Raw genomic sequence first — 23,985 nt, 5'->3', positions numbered from 1 at the left:
AAATTTGTTGATCTGAATCTTGATGGATAAAGCAATATACAAAAAGATTCAATACATGCTTGTGTGACGACAAGAAGATGGGGTTCTCTATCTTACAGAAACATCTGATACATCAGGAAACGCCCATACAGAAGAATGCTAAAAAGAAATAGCAGTGAAAGCTATTTCAAATTGTGAACAAGAATTCAAGTGTCAAGTGTATAGCTTTGTCAAAGAATGCTGCAAATGTAGCTATCATAAGCCTTTCTCCCAAATCTGGACCTTAGCGTCCAAAATCCAGGTGCTTAGCATGAACCTCCAAGCTTAATTACCAGCTTGGATCTTATCTCGCTGCCACCAGACAGGAATTACAGCCCCTGCCTCGCTCTGGTCCCCCCAAACTTTCCCTGGAGGGACCCCAAGACCCAGAAGCTCTGAGTCTTACCGGCAAGGGAAATACTCCACTTCCCTGTCTCCTGACCGCCCCCTCCCAGGATCCCACCCGACTTTCCTCTCTGGGCTAAACCCTGAGAGTATTGATGACAATCTCTTACATCACAATACCAAGAAGCATATCTCTCTATTCCACAAGAGACAACACCCAAACACAAGGAAACAGAAAGGATTCTCTCTCTTCTTCCCCTCCCACCAATTCCCTGGTGCTGCAGAGCTTATCCCCGTTAGATCTAACACAAAGAGAATTTACCCCAGAGAGAAAACTCAAACAAGTCTTAAAAAGAAAATTTATATTAAAAAAAAGACATCAATGATTTCTCCGTATCAGGATGACAAATAATACAGGATCAATTGCTTAAAAGAAAAAAATGAACAAACAACTTATTCAAAAGAGATACAATTTAAACATTCCAGCAAGTTACACACATGTAAATACAACCCAAAACAACATAAAAGCCTATAGTGTTTTTTCTACCTGTACTTATAAGTTGGAAACAGAAGATTAGAAGATAGAAAGAAGCTTCTCATAGCTGAGAGACAGACAAAAGACACAGACCCAAGACAAAGACGACCCACAAATTCCCTCCCTTAAGCTTTTAAAAAATCCGGTTTCCTGATTGGTCCTCTTGTCAGGTGTTTGGTTCCCTTTGTTAACCCTTTACAGGTAAAAGAAACATTAACCCTTAGCTATCTATTTATGACAGTAGCAAAGATAAAGAGAATCTAGAACAGGGGTCAGCAACCTTTCAGAAGCGGTGCGCCGAGTCCTTGTTTATTCACTCTGATTTAAGGTTTCGCACGCCAGTAATACATTTTAAAGTTTTTAGAAGGTCTCTTTCTATAAGTCTATAATATAAAACTAAATTATTGTTGTATGTAAAGTAAATAAGGCTTTTAAAACATTTAAGAAGCTTCATTTAAAGTTAAATTAAAATGCAGAGCCCCCTGGACCAGTGGCCAGGACCAGGGCAGTGTGAGTGCCACTGAAAATCAGCTCGCACGCAACATTTGGCACGCGTGCCATAGGTTGCCTGCCCCTGCTGTAAAATTTTATGCTACTTGTAAAAGCAGGTAGAAACAACCTTTTCTGAGAGAAATGTGTTTAACATGACAGTGTCCTTTCACAAGATTGTGTTCCTTTAACTATACTGTGCTGTGTACTCCATCTACATTAACTTAATATTTTTGAATTAAGGTCTTTTATTTAGAAATTAGTATTCCCACAAAACTGTCATCACCCACCTAAAGGATAAGTATAATATTTTTAAAAAAGGTCACATCCCATTATATTTTGAAGTACCACCACCACTAGTTGAGAACTTTTTGTAGTTAAATATTTAAGTACCAAAGAAACTGAAGTAAATTTGTTATGGTAATTAGTAGAAAACGTTTATCATCTTTCTGTATCCTTTTAAGAAAAAAAGGAAGAATGAGACCCAGACAGCATATACTAACCTCCACTGACGTGCACTTCATAAAGTGAGTATTTAGGAGATGACAACATTCGCATATCTGGTCGGAATTTCTCTGCAAGGGTTTCTATTACATCTTGCGTTGTGGCAGTGCTAGAAACACGAATACATTTTGTTGCAAAGTTTCCAGCTGCTTTGTCTTGAAAATAAAATCTCATTACTCCATGAAACTCCAAATCCTGTAATGAAATAAGAAGTGAATGTAATTCTGACTGGTGACTGAAAGGCTTTTTTCCCTTGGGAATGGAGAAAATTATTCTAATACACCATTGATTTATGTCTGTATAATTTAACAAAAATTTTCCTGATATAGTCTAAGCACACTACATTTCATTAAGCAAAGGAAAGGAAAGTTGGAAAAGCCTGGAATATTCTAGAAATGCAGGCATTTATTTTTTAAATACTCCATACTGTTAGGGATGGTTTTATGAGCCATGCCTTCAATATTAAATACATAGACACCCAAGAATCATCGGTTTTAAATGCAGAATAATTAACTCAGCCCTTCTTCCTTCCAGAGTAGGCTGAGTAATAAACAGTTTACGCAAATGTGTGTGCTCTTTTAAATGAGACAAACACCAAGATCCTGTCCGTTATGCATGGATATTAAAATTCTAAAGATTTTTGTAACAGAGTTTGTTCCCAGGTGTCCTTGCCAAAAAATTTCTGTGAGGCTGTTGTCTAAAGTTTTGAGCCAAGAGCCAGTTTACACCTTGAATGTTAATTAAATATAACTATTGGCTGCACCTTTAGCACCCAGAGTTAACAGTAGATGATCACCAAGACAAACCTTGGAGCATTAAACCTATGTAATAAACTGATAGGAGCCTCCACTGGCACCGTGGTAGAAATCAATCAATCATAACCTTGGTGATATTTTCTCTGAATCACAGATGACTGAAATACTCATCAAAATTATGTTTTTACTCTAAGATGTTAGTGGCAGAGAATGTGCTACGCTCTAGGCCTGTAAAAGACAAAACTCGATCCAACAAGATGTATATGTGACCAGAGAGTATCAATTTTTCCTGTGATCACTGTTCTTTCTATAGCACACTTCTCCTTGCTCTCCTTCCCTTCCCCACCCCCATTAACAGACTAAGGGTATGGCTACACTTGCAGATATAGAGCGCTGTGAGTTAAGCCAGCCCTCGGAGGGTACAGTAGGGAAAGTGCTGCAGTATGTCCACACTGTCAGACTGAAGCGCACCGGCATGGCTACATTAGCAGTTCTTGCAACATCACAGAGAGCAGAGCATTGTGGTAGCTATCCCAGCACGCAAATGGTTGCAACATGCTTTTCAAATGGGGTGGGGTGGGGTAGAGTGTGACAGGGAGTGTAGTGGAGGGAGAGAGAGTGGGTTTTGAGGGGGCTGAGAGCATGTCAGCATGCTGTCTTGTAAGTTCAGACAGCAACAGACCCCCTCTCCTCCTGCTTCTCTCTCTCTCTCTCACACACACACACACACACACACAGCAAGCAACATTCCACACTAATGACTTGCTTTGTCCTGGAGCAGATAAGCCTGCCAGCTGTAAGAAACGGAGCTTTGAAAGAGCACATCCGCATTCGTAGAGCCGAGTTCAAAACAGTGACGAGAGTAGCCATCCGATGAAGTGAGTAGTCACCCACGAAAGCTCATGCTCCAAAACGTCTGTTAGTCTATAAGGTGCCACAGGACTCTTTCCTCCATTTGACTTAAGGGGATTATGGGACGTTTCTGGAGGCCGATCAGAGAACAGTAATGCAACACCTCGTTCACAGTGACGCTGGGGCGTTTCAGCTGAAGAGCAGCAAGCATTATACTTCTCGTGAACGTGGAGTACCAGGAGCACTCCAGCTGCAAAGTCCAGGCGCTCTAACTGCCTTGCCAGTGTGGATGGGTTGCGAGTTAGGGCACCTGGGGCTGTTTTAATGCGCTCTAACTTGCAAGTGTAGCCAAGCTTCTTCGGGTAGGGACATGCCTTCATCTGTCTGTAAAGAACCATGCACACCTAATGCACTATAGGAATTAACATAGGTAAAGTGGTTAATGCCAAAAGCATTACAATTGCCTTATACATAAAAGTTACTTCTGTATTTGTGATGCACCCTAAGTTAGGTATTCTATATAAGTAAACAGAATATTGTGGTAATGTTATCTAACACAAAACTGGAAAGCTTTTTTGAAGCTTTTTAAAGCACCATATTAATTACAGCACAAAAAGGCAGATTTAAAAGGCCAAAAATGGCAGCACCTAATAAAGGAGGGAGGCAGATTAAAACTGAAGCATCCCATCAGCCTGTCCATGAAAATACATTGGTTTGACAAGCTCCCTCTTGAAACAGACTTCTGGTTTGGAATAAGGGAAGAGGAAAAGATAACTAAGTGAAAATAGTTGCCACAAAGGATTGTTCTGTTTTTAGATCAGCAGGAATTTTTTCATATCCATTTACCTGAGAAAAGCACGGACTCTCATGGTGTTAACTGCTGCACAGCCTTTCAGTCTGTGCACTAAGGGGTCCTTCTCCTATTCAAATTTATCATTCCAGTTCAAATTGAATCTCTTCTCCTACATTCTGGCAAACTTCAATTTTCTATGCAATGTAAAAGCATAGGGAACTTTTCATTTTCAGAATTTGTCAAATAAAAATGAATAGACATACACAGATGTCTAATGAGTTTTAAACTTGCATTATGTTTCCATTTCCTTCTATTCAAATTAATGTACCTAAATTTTAGATTTTGCACTGCCATCTAAAAGTGACAGTCAATTTCATGTAAAAAAGTTAAAGCACTCAGACCAATTACAGTTCTACAGAAAAATGACCAGTAGGTGGATGTAGGTGCAAACTACAAAGAATTGAGGGGCGGGGGTGAGGTGTACAGGGAGTGGTGGTGTATGCCCCATTTCCCTGACAGATTTCACTTGGCTATTTGTTGCTTTATGTGAGAATTCTTATAAATGTGACCATTGTTTTTTCCATCAAATTTACATTAACCATTATGCTGCATTTCTAAATAGAAATGCACCAGTCTTTGGTGGGAAATGGGGACAACTGAAATAGATTATAATTTGGGGCTTAAATTCACTGATCCCAAATTTACAGCAAGATTCAAAAAAGTACTCTTGGCATCAATACGTATACCCTGTTTTCAAGAGACAGATAAGGACATGCATCAGCAAGAATCTGAATGTACGCTGACATTTAGCTAAAATTATTTTTTTCAGTTTTGGATACTATAGAAGACAGTATTAAATCACTAAATGCAATAGAAAGCAAGAGGGACACAAAAATTAAATAGTTCATGATTAGCTGTTTAAGGGTCATTACATTAAATTTTCCCAAACAATCACTCTTCAAAAAATTATATGGATTACATATTGAGAGCTGAATTTGTAACTGTCTAATATGGGTCTTATTTGGGGGAGAGGTGTGTGAAAGATGTGGGAATGGATTTGCCATGGGAGCTTTTGTCCTTAAAGCCATCTTCTACTACTAAAGCACCTGAGGACCACCCCTGAGATTCTTTCATTGTAGCAGTAGGGATAGACAGGAAGAGTCAGCCCATTACCACTCTGGAGGAGGAGGAGAGCCTCTCTCAAATTACCTGCAGACTGGTGTTTAGAAGTGAAGAGGTGGTTGGAAGGGAGGAAGAAGAACTTGCCACTTGTATAACAGAATAGAAAGTGCATGTGTTTGGCTAAATTCTTCATTAACTGAAGTACATTAGAAAAGATGTGAAGAAAGAACAGATACCAATAATTCTGCACCTTTATACTCCACAGGGATGGAGGGAGCAATCATCCCCATAACACACAAGGAAGATTTGCCTTATGGGGCTACTAAATTCTAGTCCCGGAGTGGGCAAACTTTTTGGCCCAAAGGCCACATCGTGGTGCAAAACTGTACGGAGGGCCAGGTAGGGAAGGCTGTGCCCCCTAAACAGCCCGGCTCCCACCACCATCAAACCCCTCCCACTTTCTGCCCCCTGACTGCCCCCCTCAGAACCCCACACACATCCAACCCCTCTCAGCTCCTTGTCCCCTGACTGCCCCCTCCCAGGACCTCCACCCCTAACTGTCCCCGTGGACACTGTGCCCTCTCCAACGCCCCCCGTCCTCTGACTGCCCCAATCCCTATCCACACCCCTGCCCCCTGACAGGCCCCCCGGGACCCCACCCCCTATCCAATCCTGTTTCCCCATGCTCCCCCAAACCTGTGCCCCATCCAACCGCCTCCTGCTCCCTGTCTCCTGATTGCCCCCCAGGATCCTCTGCCCCATATCCAACCCCGGTGCCCCTACCATGCTGCTCAGAGCAGCATGTCTGGAGCCGCGCCTCCTGGCCAGAGCCAGACACATTGCCCTGCATGAGCGTGCAGCCCCTCCCCAGTGAGGCTGCGGGGGATGGGGGACAGCGGGGGAGGGGCGGGGGCTAGCCTCCCCAGCTGGGAGCTCAGGGGCCAGGCAGGACGGGCCGTAGTTTGCCCACCTCTGTTCTAGTCCCTCACTTAGTGATACCGTCACTGATATTAGGATGGAGGGAGTAGGGGAGCATGAGCAAGCAAAACAATGAAACCAGCCTCCCAAGCCTGCTCTCTCATTCCGCCCCACTGCAGATAAAGTAAGTCATTCCAGCTCTGCTCTTCCTCTCAGGTATTTCAAATGTGGCTACACTGGAAGCATCAGGAAAGCCCTGCCATCAGCATAGAGGCAAAAAGCAGTAGTCATCAGGGCTCCAGCAGCCATCACCTCAACAAGTGCAGCATTCAGGAATGAGGGTGTTCATATGTAGCAGCCACTCTTTCCAGAACAGTTTTGGATATTTACGATTTTTGCCATTTAATTCTTGGTTGCATCTAGCAGTTGCACAGATTTTTGTGGGGATACAAATCAGACGTTTTAAAAGCTTCTGAGAAATTTTTTAAAATGGTGTTTACTTCATTTGTAAAGAAGCAATTAAATACACTTGAGAAGAAAGTCACAGTTTAAACAAAACCTAACAGATTTTTAGGAAGTTACAATGCACTAAATTTGCAAGAAATTAACAAAAATAATAAAATAGAATGAAAACAACTCTCTAAATATCCTGTCTTTCCCCACATTCTGAAACCAATCTTTAACTGCTTACACTTGTTTCACAATGGTGGAGAAAATATTCAAGGCATTACTTAACATTTTATTTTAAAAGTTAATCTAGTTCAGACACTATCTTTTCTAATCTGCTTCTACTAATGAAGAATTCAGTCAACCATATGCTTTTGCCACTTGTTCAAATACAGAGAGAATTTGCATTGTGTTATACAAGTATTTGTGATGAATGTAGGGGTGTTTGGTAAGGACTACTGATCTGTATTCCAAGACATGGTTTTTTATTGTCTTGCGGTATTGTTAGGCCCAGATTTTTAGAGTATTTAGACATTGGTGTGCTCAGTGTTGCAATGCCTAACTGACTTAGAAGCCTAAATCTGTATTTTCACAAAAAGGGATTTAGGAACTTTTTCCAATGACATCGTTACATGTATAACATTAGTTACAACATTTCTTCCAGCAGGATTAGATAAAGTTTCTCTATCTGGAGCCATTCATTCATTTAGCTGATGTATTGTATACTATCAACAAAGTTAGCTAAATTTCTCAGGTAGCAATGCTTTAGATGGAGAAATTAATAGAAATGGTGTATCAAAAGTGTGTACCAGATGTGTATGAGAACTTTAAAAAAGTAAATTTGCCAACGGACAAAGTAATGTACCATATTGTTAAGTGTATGTTAAGTAATCTGTGGCCTCTTCCACAGATACTCTTGGATATTGAGTTATGCCTTCAAACACAAATGCCACTGATTTTCCACAAAAATTTCACTTTGTGATTAACTGTATTGAAGATTAGTCTATTTGTACCATTTAAAGAGTTAAAATTGGCTTGCTTTAAATCACTCACACCCACAATGGATAAAAAAAGTTTTGCTTTCCCAATAAAGCCAAAATCTAATTAAGTACTAATAACCTTCCTTCACAAAGCAGAAAAAGAGAGCAATTTGCACAAAATGTTTTACTAACCTCTTCCAAAAAAGGATCAAAATTCACACCATAATTTTAGTAAAACAATGGAGACATGGCTAATGTGGAACATAAATGTTGGATTTTGCTGCTTCAAGTAAAAATAAAAACATATCCCGTGTCCCCTACAATAAGCACAGAAAATCGTAGGTAACATTTATCTGCCATGTTTCTTCCTGTTTCCTGTATAATAAAGTGACTGACTGACTAATACTGCCACAGCTAGTCAGATCTGCTTCTTACAGTGAAAACAATATATTTCATAGTTTCAGTTATGACTTTACTACAAAATAAAACAGCAGTAAATACTATGTGCCACAGGAGAGAATAATTTTTCAAATATCAGTATCTTTATATAGACAAAGCACATACAAGTGTCAACAAAAAGGTCACACAAGCTAGCTATGCTACAACAGAAAAGATTTCAAAACACAATGAAGTTTCATGAAGGGCTTTAAAAATATTTTGTTTAGAAACCAATTCTGGGAATCTCTCTGTTGTGTTACTATGTGTGTTTGCATAAAAACAGCATCTCATCTTTGTGCTTTAGGCTATGTCTACACTTGCAGAGGTTTTGTGCTGTAAATTTCACCAGTGATAGGGAACTGGTGAAAGCACTGGTTTGTGGACTCACTCAATTCCTCAGGCAGCAGAGAGTGTTTACATTAGCAGCACTTCCATCTCTGATGCTAGCCGTGCTCTAGGGCAGCCAGTGTAAAAAAAAAAGCTACCCCCCATGAGGGGAGTAGCTCCCAGTGCCAGGGCACTGTCTACACTGCCACTTTACAGCGCTGAAACTTGCAGGGCTCCACGTGGTGTTTTTTCACGCCCGAGTGAGAAAGTTGCATTGCTGTAAAGTGGCAGTGTACACGAGGCCTTACTTTCAGCAGAAAGGTGAGCTGTGCTCTTGGGGATAGCCAATGGCAATGTAGTCATTAAAAAGATGCTACCCCCAAAACTGCAAGAGAATATAGGTCAAGTATGAAATCTAGGAATAAATATGTTAAATATGCAGTGTAAATAAACTGTTAAGTCAATAGATGATTTTGAGATATTTCATAGCTAACTGAATTTGTGTATGTTCAATATATTTCCCTGCTTGAAAAGCCCTGTTGGGAAAAAGGTCCGTAATGGTCTCCCAATTCCCCTTGTTCCTTTGGAGCAGGAAAACATAGGCAAATAGCCAGAAGAAAAGGAGATTCCAGGAGCAAATGATGCTAATAAACTTCTGCACTCTGAGGCAGGAGTTGAAAGAAGTTTAAATGTGATACAATGGTGTGAACTGTGGAGGGAACCTGGACTTCCCAAAAAGTGGAACAAGAAGGCTTCAGCAGTCAGACTGACTATACTCAGCAGTGCACGTCTGTATCTCTGGATGCTCATGTATGAGAAAGCAGAGAACTCCATTCCAGCAACTGAGGTGACAAGGATGTTATTTCTCAACAGCTAGAACAGGATAGTGAATAAGGAGACTGAAGCACATAATTCCAAGGAGCCAACAGAAATAATAGGGAATGAATAGGCCTATTTTAAAATATTTTTTTCACTTTTTAATTACAAAACAGCGCAGCATATATGTATGAGTTTCCATTCAGGACACTGCCACCAGAATCCTGCTGGGACGCCCCTCAGGGAACACACTTTTGGCATCAGCCCTGGCTAGCGGAGTTGTTTTTTGTTAGGAGGCAAAAACAAGCCAACCAAAGTGACTAAGTATTTCCTAGCCCCAATTGTCATAGTAAGCATTTTTTCTTCCCAGTATCTAACACGTAATCATGCAAGTATTACTGCAATGACAGCATTAATCTCAACTCTATGCATTCTCCTAATTCCGGCTCTGCGGAGATCGAAACAGGACAGGACTAAAATCCAAACTTCTAATCTATGATGGTTATTCAAACAAATGTGTTTTCCAAATATTCTGCAAACTTAGTATAAATACAATAATCAAACTTTTAGACTGACAATTAGTCTTACTTAATTTAAAATTAATACAAATTTATTTCAAGACACACCACACATACAAAGCCTGGCATAACAATAGAACTCCAATTGGAGAAATTGCTGGGAAAACTCATGGGATGCCTGCACTATATCGGACCTGTCAAAAAATGCTCAATAGATTACAACGGAATTAGTCCCTCCCTCTCCCCATAACCACAAATATGCACCGACTCAGTTGTGCTTCAGACTACCACTGACACTACAAAGGAAAAGGGAGTGATCCTTACAAGATTTTAAAACGAAGGATGTTTAGCCATCATATGTGTCAGCATTTATGTTTGAATCATGCATAAATCAGAATGCTTTTAGCATTCACTAACAGCAGCTACATCAGTTCATAGACAGGCTAGATTTCAGTGTATACCATCTCTAATCTCAAGTATTTAAAAATCCTAACTGGACTTGAAAAAAGGTGGATGGTACTATTAGTGGTAATTGCATTAAATTCTCTTCCATCTAAAACAATGATTTTTGCCTACCTGTAGCATTCAGTCAGCTTTTAAAAAACAAATGCGGCTTTATCATCAAGATAGAGACCTTTTGAACAGCCAGAAGTCTCAAAATGTGACTTTAAAAGTTCTTTCACAGATATTTCTGAACCCATTCACCGGGTTCAAAATACTCAACGTAATTTTTTTTTGCATGCAACTAAGGTGGACTGATTTTAAAATGAAGTAAATCACTAATTTTAACCATACTTTTAAAAGGAAAATAACTTGATTTAAAATAGAATTGTAGTCATTTCTCCCCCCCTCCCCCAAGTATATTCTCTTTGGTTAGTAGTAAGGTCAAAACATTTTGGTCATCTATTTGATGTATTAAAATTATGAGTTGCCTATCTAACAGTTCTTTTTGAAAGGGGACATGGTTAGCCTCCTTCCTCTGCAAAAGGCTGGTACGTAGTAAAACTGCAGAAATAGCTTCAGCTACATTTTTAAAGTTGATATAAAAAAGTGGCCATCTCCACAAAGCTGATTTGCTCCAAAACTGCTATCTATAATTTACATCACAATAATCACTCCTAGCATACAAGGGAAACACAGGATGTACTAGATTTTATCAATACAAAAATATACTGCAGTAATTACCAAAATGAGAGCAGTAACACTACTGTAGATTTTCCCAAGGGTCTATTGCACTGTATTTATGGGGAAACATTATGGTCACCAAACACACACCAAAACAGAATTTGATTTCCTCCCACATAACCACATATGTTGTGCAACACTAGCAGAATTAAGTAGCAGCATTTTTTATTTTATTTTGGGGGGGGGGGGGGAGGGGAAGTGAACCAATTAGATATGACCCAAAATATACAGGAAGCACATCTAAATAAGAAGGTGGCAATTTTTAAAAATATTGACTTTTCTGAAGAGAGCTACAATTTTCAGAAACCATTTCAGCTAGTTAGACCCACAGAGGCAGAATCCAGCTCCACTGAAGACAGCAAGGTTCCGTACGGACACAAGGGTTTAACCTCTATAAAGATTCAATTGTGGGACTGGCACTTAAGATCTTTTCTACTTAAAGTTACATCGGTTTAATTCAAGGTGTGTTCTTAATTCAATTTTCTTATAACAGAGCTCTTGGACAAGGGTGTATGAATATTGATACGTTTGATCATAATTACAGTTTAAGTGAAACAATGGAAGAGAACAGCTATACTAAAACTGATTTCATTCCCCCATTAATGCATAAACACTAAATGCAACTTTTTATTCATGCAGTTACATAGGTGTTGTTACTAACAAAAGTTGCATATGTTGATGTGAATTACACACATGAAATCTTCCAGCTGTTTACACCTTTTCATATGTTAATATTTACAACAGATTAAAACAAAATACGGTCATCTTAAAAGCTACACCTTGTTTGTCTTCCTTCTCCCTGTGAGGAGTACTGATTAGTTGCTCTACAGGAAAGCTTGCAGCATTTAGCGTAACAGAATGTAAATTATTGTAATTAAACAATCATGACTGCTCTGTCAAGCCATCAACAGTGAAGTTCAACATTCAATGTCATTTTGATTAAAAGCAGTAACAAATAATAAAGCTTTATTTGGGGTTCTTAATTCCAGGTTCATAATACAACTGTCTAAACTAGGTAAATTCGGCAAAGATTTCATATGATTGCTAACACCGTTCAGATTCACAGTCATTGGTGACGCTGGGCAGTTTTCCATGTACCTCACATTAAATTAAGAATTTATTTCATGATAATAGTTTGGCAGAAATATCTATATACAAGAGACAACAATCATCATCATATCAAGTTACTGACTCTAGAGTTATGAAAATCATTGTCAAAAAGAACTTCAACCAAAAACTTTAAGTGTTATTATAAGCTACAGCTGAACATAAACATCTTCAAAGAGAAAATTTTATCACCCCACAATACAAGATACTCTCTATCTTTAGTAGGCATTGTACTATATGGGCTCTTCCATTATTCTCACAGGATTACATATTTTTTCTTGACAACCTTCGTAAGTAAGTATTTTTTCTTGACAACCTTCGTAAGTAAGTATTTTCTATTTCACGTTCTTTAAAATCCACTTTATAAAATGATTTTCTTAATTCTGCCTTAAAAATTTCATAAAGCATTTAATCTTTTTTAAAAAAATATTTATTCAAGAGAACTACAGACAAAATCCTTTAGCCAAATTTAGGGGCACTATGGCATGTGGGCAATTTTCACTTTGCATTTTTTGGTGATGTAGCCCATTTAGAAATCAGTCCATAAATGTCTAATTTCGCATCCTTGAAGAAGAAAGGGATTATATACCAAACAATATTTAATAAAGTTTGACCATCTAAGGCACCGTAGCTTACGTTAGTTGAGGTAAGCCTGTTTTTATCAAAGAAGGTTTGACACACAAGGACCCATCAATAAAGGAGTACTAAATATATGAAGACTGACTGCCACCTAGGGGTTGATCTTGTTAAACTGCAATTTAAGGCCTGGTCTACACTACACGTTTAAATCGATTTAAAGAGCGTTAAATCGATTTAACGCTGTACCCGTCCACACTACAACACCCTTTATATCAATATAAAGGGCTCTTTAAATCGATTTCTGTACTCCACCCCGACGAGAGGAGTAGCGCTAAATTTGATATTAACAATTCGGATTACGGTTAGTGTGGACGGAAATCGACGTTATTGGCCTCACGGGCGGTATCCGCACAGATGCACACTGATCGCTTCTGGTCAGCAATCGGAACTCGATGCAGGGGACAGGTAAAGCAGGAAAGAGCCCTGCGAACTTGTTGAATCCATTGGCATTTTCACTGCTGCGGCGGCGCAAGCGTGGAGGTCTCTGATCAGGCCCCGGCTGGCGATGCACGTCTCAAATCCAAAAAGAGCTTCCCGCATAGCATGGGGCCTGGCGGGAGACTCACGACTAAAGAACCTGCAGTCGCTGATACTTGGGGAGGAGACAATACTGTTGAGTCAGAAGCCTCCGTAATTACAGACACGAAATGCAAGAGCATTGAAAAAAAAACTCCAGGATACACAGCGCTGCGAGGACAACATAACGGGAAGCCAGAGACCAAAACTGAGTCGCCACTCATGGTGAGGGGAGGGAGGGAGGTTGGGTATGAGGGACTCCAGCGATCCCATCAGTCGCGCGCTGCAGTCATGAAAACACATATTTCGCTCGCATTCGTTGGCTAGTCGCTCACACCAATGTCTGCGAGGGCTTGCAGACACCCCGATTTGGCAGGTTCCACGAGGGGACACAGTCTCAGCGATTCTTCTCCCCTCCTCCACATAAAGAAAAGGGAAGAGATAACGACCCTGAACTACTTTCGAGTCACCTATCCTACTGTGTACGAATGCTGCTGAGGCTAGATTACACGCGATGCTACGCGTGAAGAGCAGTAATCGCATCCTCTCACCTCTCCCTGCCTCCCTGGTGTAGACGGATGCTTGATAATGATGCCCACCATCCCTCGAGAACCCAAGCCTGAATAAGTGCTCAATATCATGAAAAGGGATATGATTCCTGGTACTCCAGTAATAGTACAGAACGGCTAAATAATCATCTTTCTCATAGCAAGTGGGCTTCAGTCCCCCTCCACCTTCCACAGTGTAAAAGGAAATAGATTCCCGGACTGCCCATGGAACTGTCACAGCACCACGGGAGGCACTAGCGGCGCTCCAACGTTGCTAGGTAGGATCATATTTTCACCTGCATGTGATTTATAACTCATGCACACAATGAGGAGAGGGTGAGACACCCTGCAGGGAGTAAAGCCCCCAGGAACGGTGAGGGAGAGGAGGCGAAAAGCCAACGGAGCGTTGGTTGCAACAGGGGACCGCCGCGTGTGAATACCCTCGACGACGTCGAGGAGCTCTTCTCTACTGATACACTGGTCTCGTCTAATACACTTGCCTCTTATTCTAGCAGGACGGACTCTACTTCTTTAGAAACCATAGGAGGGATTGACTCAGTCCCAGTTGAGTCAATCACCGGGGATATTGCTTTTGCGCGTTGCGCACAAGCGGCCGATTTCAGCCAGGGGCACTCATATAGCAGCGACAGTACAGAGAGGGAGAGATAACCGTCATCTCATTGCCAGTTTTCCTGGCAGTAGACGGTACAGAACGACCGGTACCTAACACTCTGCTATCATTGCAAAAGCAAGTGAAATGCGCTGTGTACACTGGGAAGTATCGCCTCTCTGTCCGCGGCATCCAGTACACATACGGTGCCGGAAAAAAAAAGCTGAACGGCCTCCATGGTTTGCCGTGCTAATGGCGTCTGCCAGGGCAATCAGGGAAAACGGCGCAAAAGGATTGTCAGCTGATGTTTTCCCGGAGGAAGGAATGACTGACGACATTTACCCAGAACCCCCCGCGACAATTAAGATTCAACCCTGAATTCCAAGGGGCGGGGGAGACTGCGGGAACTATGGGATAGCTTCGGAAGTGCTACCCACAATGCAACGCTTCAGAAATCGACGTTAGCCTCGGAGCATGGACGCACAACACCGAATTACTGTGCCTAATGTGGCCACATGAAATCAAAATTATAATATCAGTTTTATAAAACCGATTTTAGCAAATTCGATTTTATCCCGTAGTGTTGACGTGGCCTTAGTTGTAAACTACAGTACTCTCAATAGGAACAAATCAAAAAATAATACAGCTTCAACATTATACTTGTAACAGAAAAAGCAGCCTACAACAGCCAAGTGCACCGTGATTAAATCTCAGAGTACATAGCAAAGGAAACTGATTATAGCAGACAAAAGGTGTAAAATATTGTTTAGAAATATAGATACAATTTTTAAATATGAAATAGTTCTTATTCTGTTCATATGACCAACCTACAAATATTATCTCTACCAAGTTATTACAGCAGACACATATCTAGTTATATTTTGATTGAAAAAAAATATAATGCATTGTATGTTACATATCCTTTAAAGAGAAGGAAGCTAGTTAAAGTTTGTAGACTAGAGTTAAGAAATCAAAAACCCTGGAGTAAGAATGGAGGCTAAAAATACTATATCAGAGTTACAAAAAAAAATTGGGGCCTAGATGCCAATATAAATGCAGATAGAACAGACAAAAAAAGGAAGCAGAAAAAGACAAGGAATATATATAATCAGGAAAATAAGTTTATTCAAACCAATAAGTTATTTCTTCAAACAGTGGAAAAGCAACAAACCACGATAGGGCAAAATGCAAGGTAGAAATTAAGAGGGCACCTAAGGAATTCTTTAACTTAAGAGGCAGAAAGCCTACTAAACAGGCTGCAGTCATCTACTCTCTCTTAAAAAAAACATTCAAAAAAGAGAGGATACAATCATCATAGAGAAAAGTTAAACTACTACTTCTTTACATCAGTTGTCATCTCAGAGGATGATGGAAACATAGCCAGTATAGATGCTACACTTTGCAGACAGACAGAAGATATTGTCACAGAGCTTCAGGTGTCAGAAAAGTGGTACTGCAACAACTACAGGTATGTCTCAAGCCAGATCATATTAGGGAAACTGGCAGAGAACGCAGAAATTAGTTTAGGTACTGAAAGTTTGTCTTCTCTTTGGTACTACTGTCTGTCATTCACCTGAAGAGCTGTAATCCTGGTACTCCAGGGTTTTTTGTTTATTGTTTTTTTTTAAACAAGCAACACAATTACAGCAAGTTAAAATTACATTCTGTAAGCATTTGATTATCTATCCCAATAGTAAATCCAAACATGAAAAGAAATCTCAACAACCTGCTCAATGCTTCTAATCCAACTGTTGTCTATTTCACATCTTTTGAATATGGAGCTTTCATCACCACACAGCTTTCACTTGCTTTACAATACCTGAGTGACATAAATTAGATTTCTACCTCTTGATGTACTGTGTGTATTCCTGAAGGAGTAATTATAGCACTGTAGTAATGTTTATATTTTTGTTGCAATTCATTTTAAGACTATTTTAGTTGCTTATATCTTTTTTCAACCATCACCACATTACCGACTGAACAAACATTTCTAAAGTTTAATATAAGTGAGGAATTTGATTGTTATTTTTTTTTTAATAGTGTTGGAGTTTGATTAAATCTAGCTCAGTCACTTAAGTTATCCAATGCAATGCCAGAGATAAGATTTTAGACATAATACCTTGGTTACCCAGCAACCTCTGTTCCAACCTCTTGCATGTATGCACATTATAATGGGACAGAGACACCATTTATTTCTATTTAATTGCATCTTATTATATAGTTAAGCAGCCAAACAAATGGCTGCATAATTGCCTCTAAGTTGTGCTAGTGTACTGAACCACCTCAAGAGGTTTCCATGGTAGGCTGAACCAAAGTCCTAGCACTAACAGTTTTGACTGACAAAACGTTGAGAAGAAACTTTAACTCACTGCAGAAGTGGCAGAGTTGGATATGAAAAAAAAAAGTGGTCTACAGGGTCATTCCCCAATCAAAAGAAATAATATTTATTTATGAATTATACAGGAGAATCAACTAAGCTTAAAATCTCAGTATTTGTTTCCTGGACACCTATACTTTTCCCCATAATTCCTGTAACTTTCACATACTGTCAAAGAAATAAATTACTAAATATAGATGACTTTCTATAAATTTTAAAAAAACAATAGGTTGGTTAAAGCTATTTTCCACAATGGTTAAGTTCTGATAGTTTTTAACAGTTAATTTATCTCAAATCTAGAAGTGATGACAGGGAATTAGTGTCTTCAGGAACAGTGCTTTTTCCAATTAATCATTATTAAACTGGATGAAGGATGATAATGAAATTACCACCTCAGCAAGTTGTGAATCCACTAAAAGTTATACTCTACTGTTCTTATAGTGAGAATTTGATGTATAAAGCCTCATTATTAAGTTATTTTTATGCTACCTACTTACTGTACTAAATTATAATATGCTGTGTGTACCAACAGCAAATCCAATGAACCAAGGCTAATGCTTAAAATATCCATGCTGTTTCCAAAACCCGGTAACTAATTATATCAATAAATAATGATATGGAGACAGCAGGAACATTTAATTTCATTCTCTTAAAACTTATAAAATAAAGTAAGACCCAAATTCTGCTTTGTTGCACCTATGAACCTTGCTGAATGCACTGGTGATGTTGACATGTATTAGACAGCAATTTCATGACTGGCCCTGAAATGTCTTGGTTAGCAGTATGTGACACACAGGTTTAGAAGGCGACGTTTTGTTTGTAAGAACGTACTTGCAGAAGTACACCAAATCTCTATCTTCTCTAACAACTAGTACAAATGATCCATACAACACCAGCTGATGAAAGAATCAGGCACACAATCACTAAAATCACAAAGGAATAACGTTCCAATAAGTCTACATTACAGGGTAGCTGGCCAAGAAGAAGTGGGGCTCATCACTAATCTGATGTGCCCTCCAATCATTACTCCATGTCATTTTCAGCTGTAGAAACAAAGATAACCAAGCAGTTAGATGACATTTTAAATAATCTATAATTCTCATCAGTGATCCACACTACTATAAAACCAATTCCAGTTACACACAGATCTGCAGACCTATTACTGATTGGAGTATTAGATAATGATTCTAGTTTCAAATCAGACAGCTGTTAAAATTCAGATTTAAGAGTTTTGGCTGTATAGAAAAATGGTTAGTATTGCCTTGCTAACAAAAAACTTCACATACTTTAATTTGTTACTTTATTCATGACTGCACACAACACAAAAGGGATTACTTCAGTGTCCACTGGCCATGTCCATGCTATAAAAGGTCAAATTGAGGCTCTCAGGAAGTTTAAAGCTGCTACAAATCCTGCAGGACAATGCAATGCCACACTTCCTCATACAGACTCTCTCAGCCAGCCAGCCTGGAGCTTTCAAGCCAAGTCTCTCAAGTGCTCCATATTGCATGGTACACTCCACATTCTGGATCCCTTTTATTATCTGTTTAGCTGCTCTGACTCAAAGGCCAGGTCTACACTGCGACTTTAAATCAGTTTAATGGCCGATATACCGATTTAATGCTGTACTCGTTCACACGACGTTGTCATTAATATCGAGTTAAATGGCTCCTTAAATCGATTTCGGAACTCCTCCCAGACAAGAGGAGTAGCGCTAAATTCAAAAGTGATAAAGCTCGGAATTAGGGTTGTGTGGACGGAAATGACATTATTGGACCTCCTGAGGTATCCATATAGTGCACCACTGACCGCTCTGGTCCGCAATCCGAACTCGATCGGTGATTCTCTGCCGCGTTAGATTGCCCGAGTAACAGCAGGAAAAGACGCCCCGAGACCTTTTAGAATGACATTTCCTTGCAATTTTCACGTGTCCAGCGTCTGATGCGCGGGTGCGATGCAGTTCAAATGCAAAGTAGCTGGCCTGACATTGAACCTTACGGGAGATACTAGATCTGATCGCGATATTGGTGAGACAAATCGTTTTTATCGAGCTCCGTTAAAGAACAGGAATAATGCCAAAGCGTTTGAAAATAAACTATACAGGAATACACAGCAGTCGTTGACAACCGAACGGGAAGCCCAGAGACCAAAGCGGATGTCTCATGGGAGGGGGGTAATGAGGACTCACGCTACCCACTCTCCACACAAGCAGTCTCTGAAAACTATTGGCATTCTGGCTGAGCGCCCAAATGTTCTGTAGCTTATACACGGTGTCTTGCGTGGTTCACGAAACGCTCGTCAGTCTTTCCCCCCCCCAGCACGTGAAAGAGAAGGTAACAATAAATAGTTCCTTGAGTACTGGTAATGTCACCCTCTGTGTATCTGAATAGCTGCTGCAGAGAGTTACGCGAGGTGTTGCACAACGTCAGGATTACCGTTGTGATCTCAGGGTCCATGATTGCTGTGCTATTGGCGTTTGCTCAATGCACTTCCGCTGAAAAAGGCGCCAAAGAGGTTGTCTGCTGCTCACATAAGGGAGGGGTGAGGACTGGTAACCCACACCACCCGGGCAATGTTTCGTGCCCCATCAGCACTGTGCTTCAAACCCGGAAGTGGGATCATGGGATAGCTGAGGAACAGCTACCCACAGTGCACCGCTCCTGAAATCGATGGTAGCTTTGGACCATGGACGCAAACAATCGATTTCGTGATCCCACTGTGGACGTGCTAAACCAATTTTATTAGATCTGTTTTGTAATATCGGTTTAAGCTAATTCGAAATAATCGTGCAGTGTAGACGTACCCAAAGACTCTACAGCAGACAAGCTGGTTAAAAGTTGGTTCAGCTCTCTCTCTTCCCCTCACTTACCTTTTCTCTTTGATTCCAGCCCAAAACCATAAAAGAGAGAAGTCAGAAAGATAGGAGTCTCAAGGGGGAAGAATTATGGTCCTGTGTATGCTAAGACACCTGGGGGAGGGGATCAACCACAAGCTGTATTCATGCTGCACAGCTCCACTATGTACAAGATACACATCCCCCAGCCCTATCAAATATGACCTCCCACAGTCTGGAAAACTATTCCTTCCCCAAATCCTCCCACTGCTGTGTAGCTTAAATGGAGAATTCCTCACCCCGCCCCAAGTTCCCCTTCTCCACCCAGGCAATGACCCCTGGAAGCTGTTTATATACAGTACTTATACATTGTTCTTGTCAATTATGCAGCAACACACAGCAAAGCATACCTGTCCCACCATTTAGTCATTCCTCACTGATTTCAATGGTTTACATCACAGATTGGATCCCTAACTGTTAAACCTGCCAAACACCACCTGATAAGAGCAGTAGGGGCTGGTGTAGAAGGAGGCACTGAAGAGAGAACACTTAAAAGTGAACAGAACAAGAGGTCCATCCTACATGCTATCTGCATTTCCCTTCCCGCACCACTACTACAGATCTGACTGTTTTGACAAACATTTCCTATTTTGGGAACCATATTTAAAACAGTGTGAGCCAGGTTTGGACAAGATACTTTACTTTACCTTTATTGCAGAAATCAAATCAGTCAGTCACAATCAATGTTGATAACTTTTTATTTTGTTTGTATACTGGCCTAGGAGCAAGGTTTTACTTAAACCATTTTGAACCTGAATTACCTGAAATTATCTCCTAAGCCAATTCCCAAAGGTGTTTGGGAGAAAAACAGGCTAACATAAGCAAAGTATTTATGTTCACTAGAAGTGGCCAGTTATTTCTCATTATCTTCAACTTTTTACTTTTTCTATCCAGGACCTCCACTCTTCTTCCCTTAATTCTGCCCAAAAGATCTTTTTACATTTCTGATCTATTTGCCTGATGTTTCCTGCAAATAGTTACATTCATCACCTTTTTCTCATTCAGCTCTTGATAAACTTTATACTGTAAACAAATGAATGTTATAATGGTTGCATTAATTCCCATCTGGATTACATTATAACTAGAGCTATAATTTTGTTGCAGAATTTTTAAATAAATTTCATGGCAGAGGTATGGGAAAAAGATTAAGCCACAGAAAGAGGGCTGGCGGGTGGGGTCCCGGTGGATGGAGGAGTGGGGTCCTGGTGGGGGGAAGAGTGGGAGGTTGGAGAGCAAGCCCACCCCACAGTTCTGGCTCCTGTCCTGCAGGGCCTGGGCCAAGTTCCCCATAGTGGGCCTTGCAGCCTGCCACATGTGGTTGTAGCATCGCTCAGGTTTGGTGCGCGTGCCTTGTGTTAGATATGACAATGTCCTGCAATATCCTAGGCAAAGATTACTGAATTAAGTTAAACCTTCCTGGATTAAGTTTAAATATTTTAGGAGGTCATGGTATGAAAAATGCAAATATTTATGTACTATTGAGGGACTGTATGGATTTCCATGGGGGACGCGGATGACAGCCCTCCAGGAACTAAGAACAGCAGGGAGTGGTAAGGCAAATCCACTCAGAAAGTAACATCTTCAGAGAGTTACCACCACTTGGAGAGAGGCTCACATATACTATTTCAAATTGGATTACCCAGGGACAAATAGACAAAGAAAGGATTTTTGTTTAAACAGCCTGTGTTAAAACTGACTCAGGGCCTTCTTTCTGATCCAACAAATAGACAGGACTTTTGGCCCAAGAGGGTCCACAATTCTTCCTGGGAAGAGTAGGAAGGTCTTTTGCCCACTGAGGCCCCGTAAGACTTGGGGACTAGTTCTGAGCAAAAGCTGTTATGAAAGCTATTATGAACTATTAGCCACAGGAAAAACCCGAGTGGAATTTAAAGAACTAATCACCAACCAGAACCCTTGTTGGAGTGAAGGCTTTATCTCTGGTAAGCTTATTAGCATGCATGAAGGTTGTTTTATTGTTTTTAATATATTTTCTCCATAATGCTTTCACTTTAAGAATAAATGTGTTTCCTCATAAATGGCTGCATGATAAATTTACTGTGGCAGTTATACTGTGTACCATCACTGAGGAGAGAAGCAAAAGAGTCCTTCTCAGGGAGTCTGTCATTCACGGCAAAGGTCACAGTATAGTCAGGGAACTCTTCAGCATGGAAATACTCTGGTCAGAAGATGCAACAGCTGAGGAGCTGGAAGTTTAAAAAGGGTGCCCTTGCTGGGCCACAGAGAGGAAATAGAGGTAGCATTGCCCTGAACTGTGACAAGCCCCTCTCTAGATGGAAAGAAAGGCAGAGGGTCAAATTTGATCAGCACTGCAAATTGACCCACATGATTGTAGCACCTCTCAAATCTGGCAGATCCCCCCTCTACAGACAGAAACAAGGGTAGAGGGCCAAACCAGTGTCACGTTGCTACCTACCACATGGGGTCATAATGACACTCAGAGTTGGTTCTCCACCCCGTCTCCATCTACAGAGTGATGGATGTGCTAAACCTGAATGGTGCTGAGACCATGTGCGACAGAGAATGGATTCCAGATAAGCAGGAGACAGGCACAATATTTCTAGAACTTACTGCTGCATATCGCATGATCTGGCATACAGGTCCTTTTAAAGTGGGTCATCCTGACTATGGACCTGTTATGAGAGGCTGACTGTTCCCAGCTTCACTTTGAACAACAACAAAAATAAAACACCACTCACCTCCCGGAGGTCCCAAAACAATGGTCTACCTCAGTGCTCAATTCTAGCAACACCACTTTCCAATCTCTTCACAAATGATCTTCCCAACCCAGCTGCCAGGCATTTTATCTACACAGATAACATCTCTGTGGCAATACAAGACCAGGATTTCAGCCACCTAGAGGAAGTCCTGAAAGCTAACAAGAAAGAGATGGCACACTATTGTAAAAAATTGAGACAAATCTAGTACCAAAAAGATAGTTTCGCGCTATTTCCGTTTATATCACACAAAGGCCAAACAGCTCAACATCTGCTTGAATGGACAGTCTGCACCATGACCCAAAGCTTATGTATTGAGGTGTTACAATGGCCCGTACCTTGACTTTCAAGGACATCTCAGTGAGAGTTCAGTGAAAATAAAGACAAGAAACAACCTGATCAGCAAATTAGCTGGCTCTACCTAGGGGAGCCAACAAGCAGATATTGAGAAACTGAGCTTCCCTTGTGCTATTCTGTAGCAGAGTATTGCTCCATGGTGTGCTTCAGCTCTTTTCACACAGGACTAGTACAGTAGATGCTTGGCTAAATGAAACTATGCATATTACAAGTACTATAAGACTGACCAACCTGACCTCACTGCTGGTCCTGTTCAACACTGCCCCTTCTGACACAGGCAATAAGTCGCCTTGCAGAATTCTGCTCCTTAAGGTGGAAAACATGCCACATCTACCCCTGTTTAAAGAGGGTTTTAATCCATCAACCCACCATCCCAACTCAAGGCTCCTCGTTTGGACACTTTCCTTAAGGAACATCAGTATCACCTCCAGGTGGTGTACTAAGTGGCAAGAACACGCTTCAAGCACAACCATTTTAACCTCATTACAGATCCAATAGTTAGGCCACCTAGTGTTGACATTAAATGCCATCTTTGGGTCAAGCTCATTTGCTTCAGGTGTGGAGAAATAAGGTGTGTTGCAGCAGCACTGCTGCTGGTGACTGTAAGTGGGGCCTTTGTGACTTTCCCTCTTTGCCACTGCAGCCAGTTAGAAGATGTAGGTCATATATCTGAATGTTGCACCCATCAGCAAAGGCTGCCTGGTTCCCTCAAGGCATTGCACAATACCTTAAGTATCTTAACCATTCAATAGCTGAACAAAAGGCATGTCTACACTAAACTTAAGCCAACCTACATTAGGATCAACCTACAGCCACGGTGCATGTCCACAACTACCCTCCGTGGGTTCATGGTGCACCTCCTCATCGGTAATGCTTCCACCGAACTAAGAGGGGCAGTGTGGGGAGCTAAGAGCCTACTCCCATAGGCTCCTGGCGGGCTTCCCCCCTGCCCTCACCTCCCCGCTGGGAGAGCAGCAGGGGGAAGATGAAAACACATTCTATTACATAGAGGAAAAGTTTGGGGACGACTTAAACAAACCAAGGTTTCCAACAAAACTGCAAAATATTTTAAACCCATTAAATCTCAGGACTTGTCTTCACGTACAGTGCACCTACACGGCTATAGCACTTTAGTGAAGACACTCCTATGCCAAATGGAGA

The 23,985-nt window shown here is 40.8% G+C and overlaps 1 protein-coding gene and 1 long non-coding RNA gene across 24 annotated transcripts in view; one reads left to right on the top strand and one right to left on the bottom strand.

Annotated features, from left to right (window-relative positions):
• AFDN (afadin, adherens junction formation factor) overlaps positions 1-2,087 on the bottom strand; it is a 155,800-nt gene extending 153,713 nt beyond the window's left edge. For 14 of the 23 annotated variants that reach the window (XM_032781188.2, XM_032781234.2, XM_032781148.2 and 11 more), the window contains exon 1: positions 1,891-2,087. In XM_032781188.2, coding sequence (XP_032637079.2) covers positions 1,891-2,065 — 175 coding nt within the window. In that variant the 5' untranslated portion in view covers positions 2,066-2,087. The remainder of the gene's footprint in view (positions 1-1,890) is intronic. The other 9 variants (XM_032781114.2, XM_032781201.2, XM_032781194.2 and 6 more) reach the window with 1 other exon arrangement.
• LOC142046591 (uncharacterized) overlaps positions 1-23,985 on the top strand; it is a 374,791-nt gene that overhangs the window by 192,456 nt on the left and 158,350 nt on the right. The window lies entirely within an intron of this gene.

This window comes from Chelonoidis abingdonii, chromosome 3 (genome assembly GCF_003597395.2).
Source record: "Chelonoidis abingdonii isolate Lonesome George chromosome 3, CheloAbing_2.0, whole genome shotgun sequence".
NCBI lineage: Eukaryota > Metazoa > Chordata > Testudines > Testudinidae > Chelonoidis > Chelonoidis abingdonii.
This window is presented reverse-complemented; position numbering and strand designations above follow the sequence as displayed.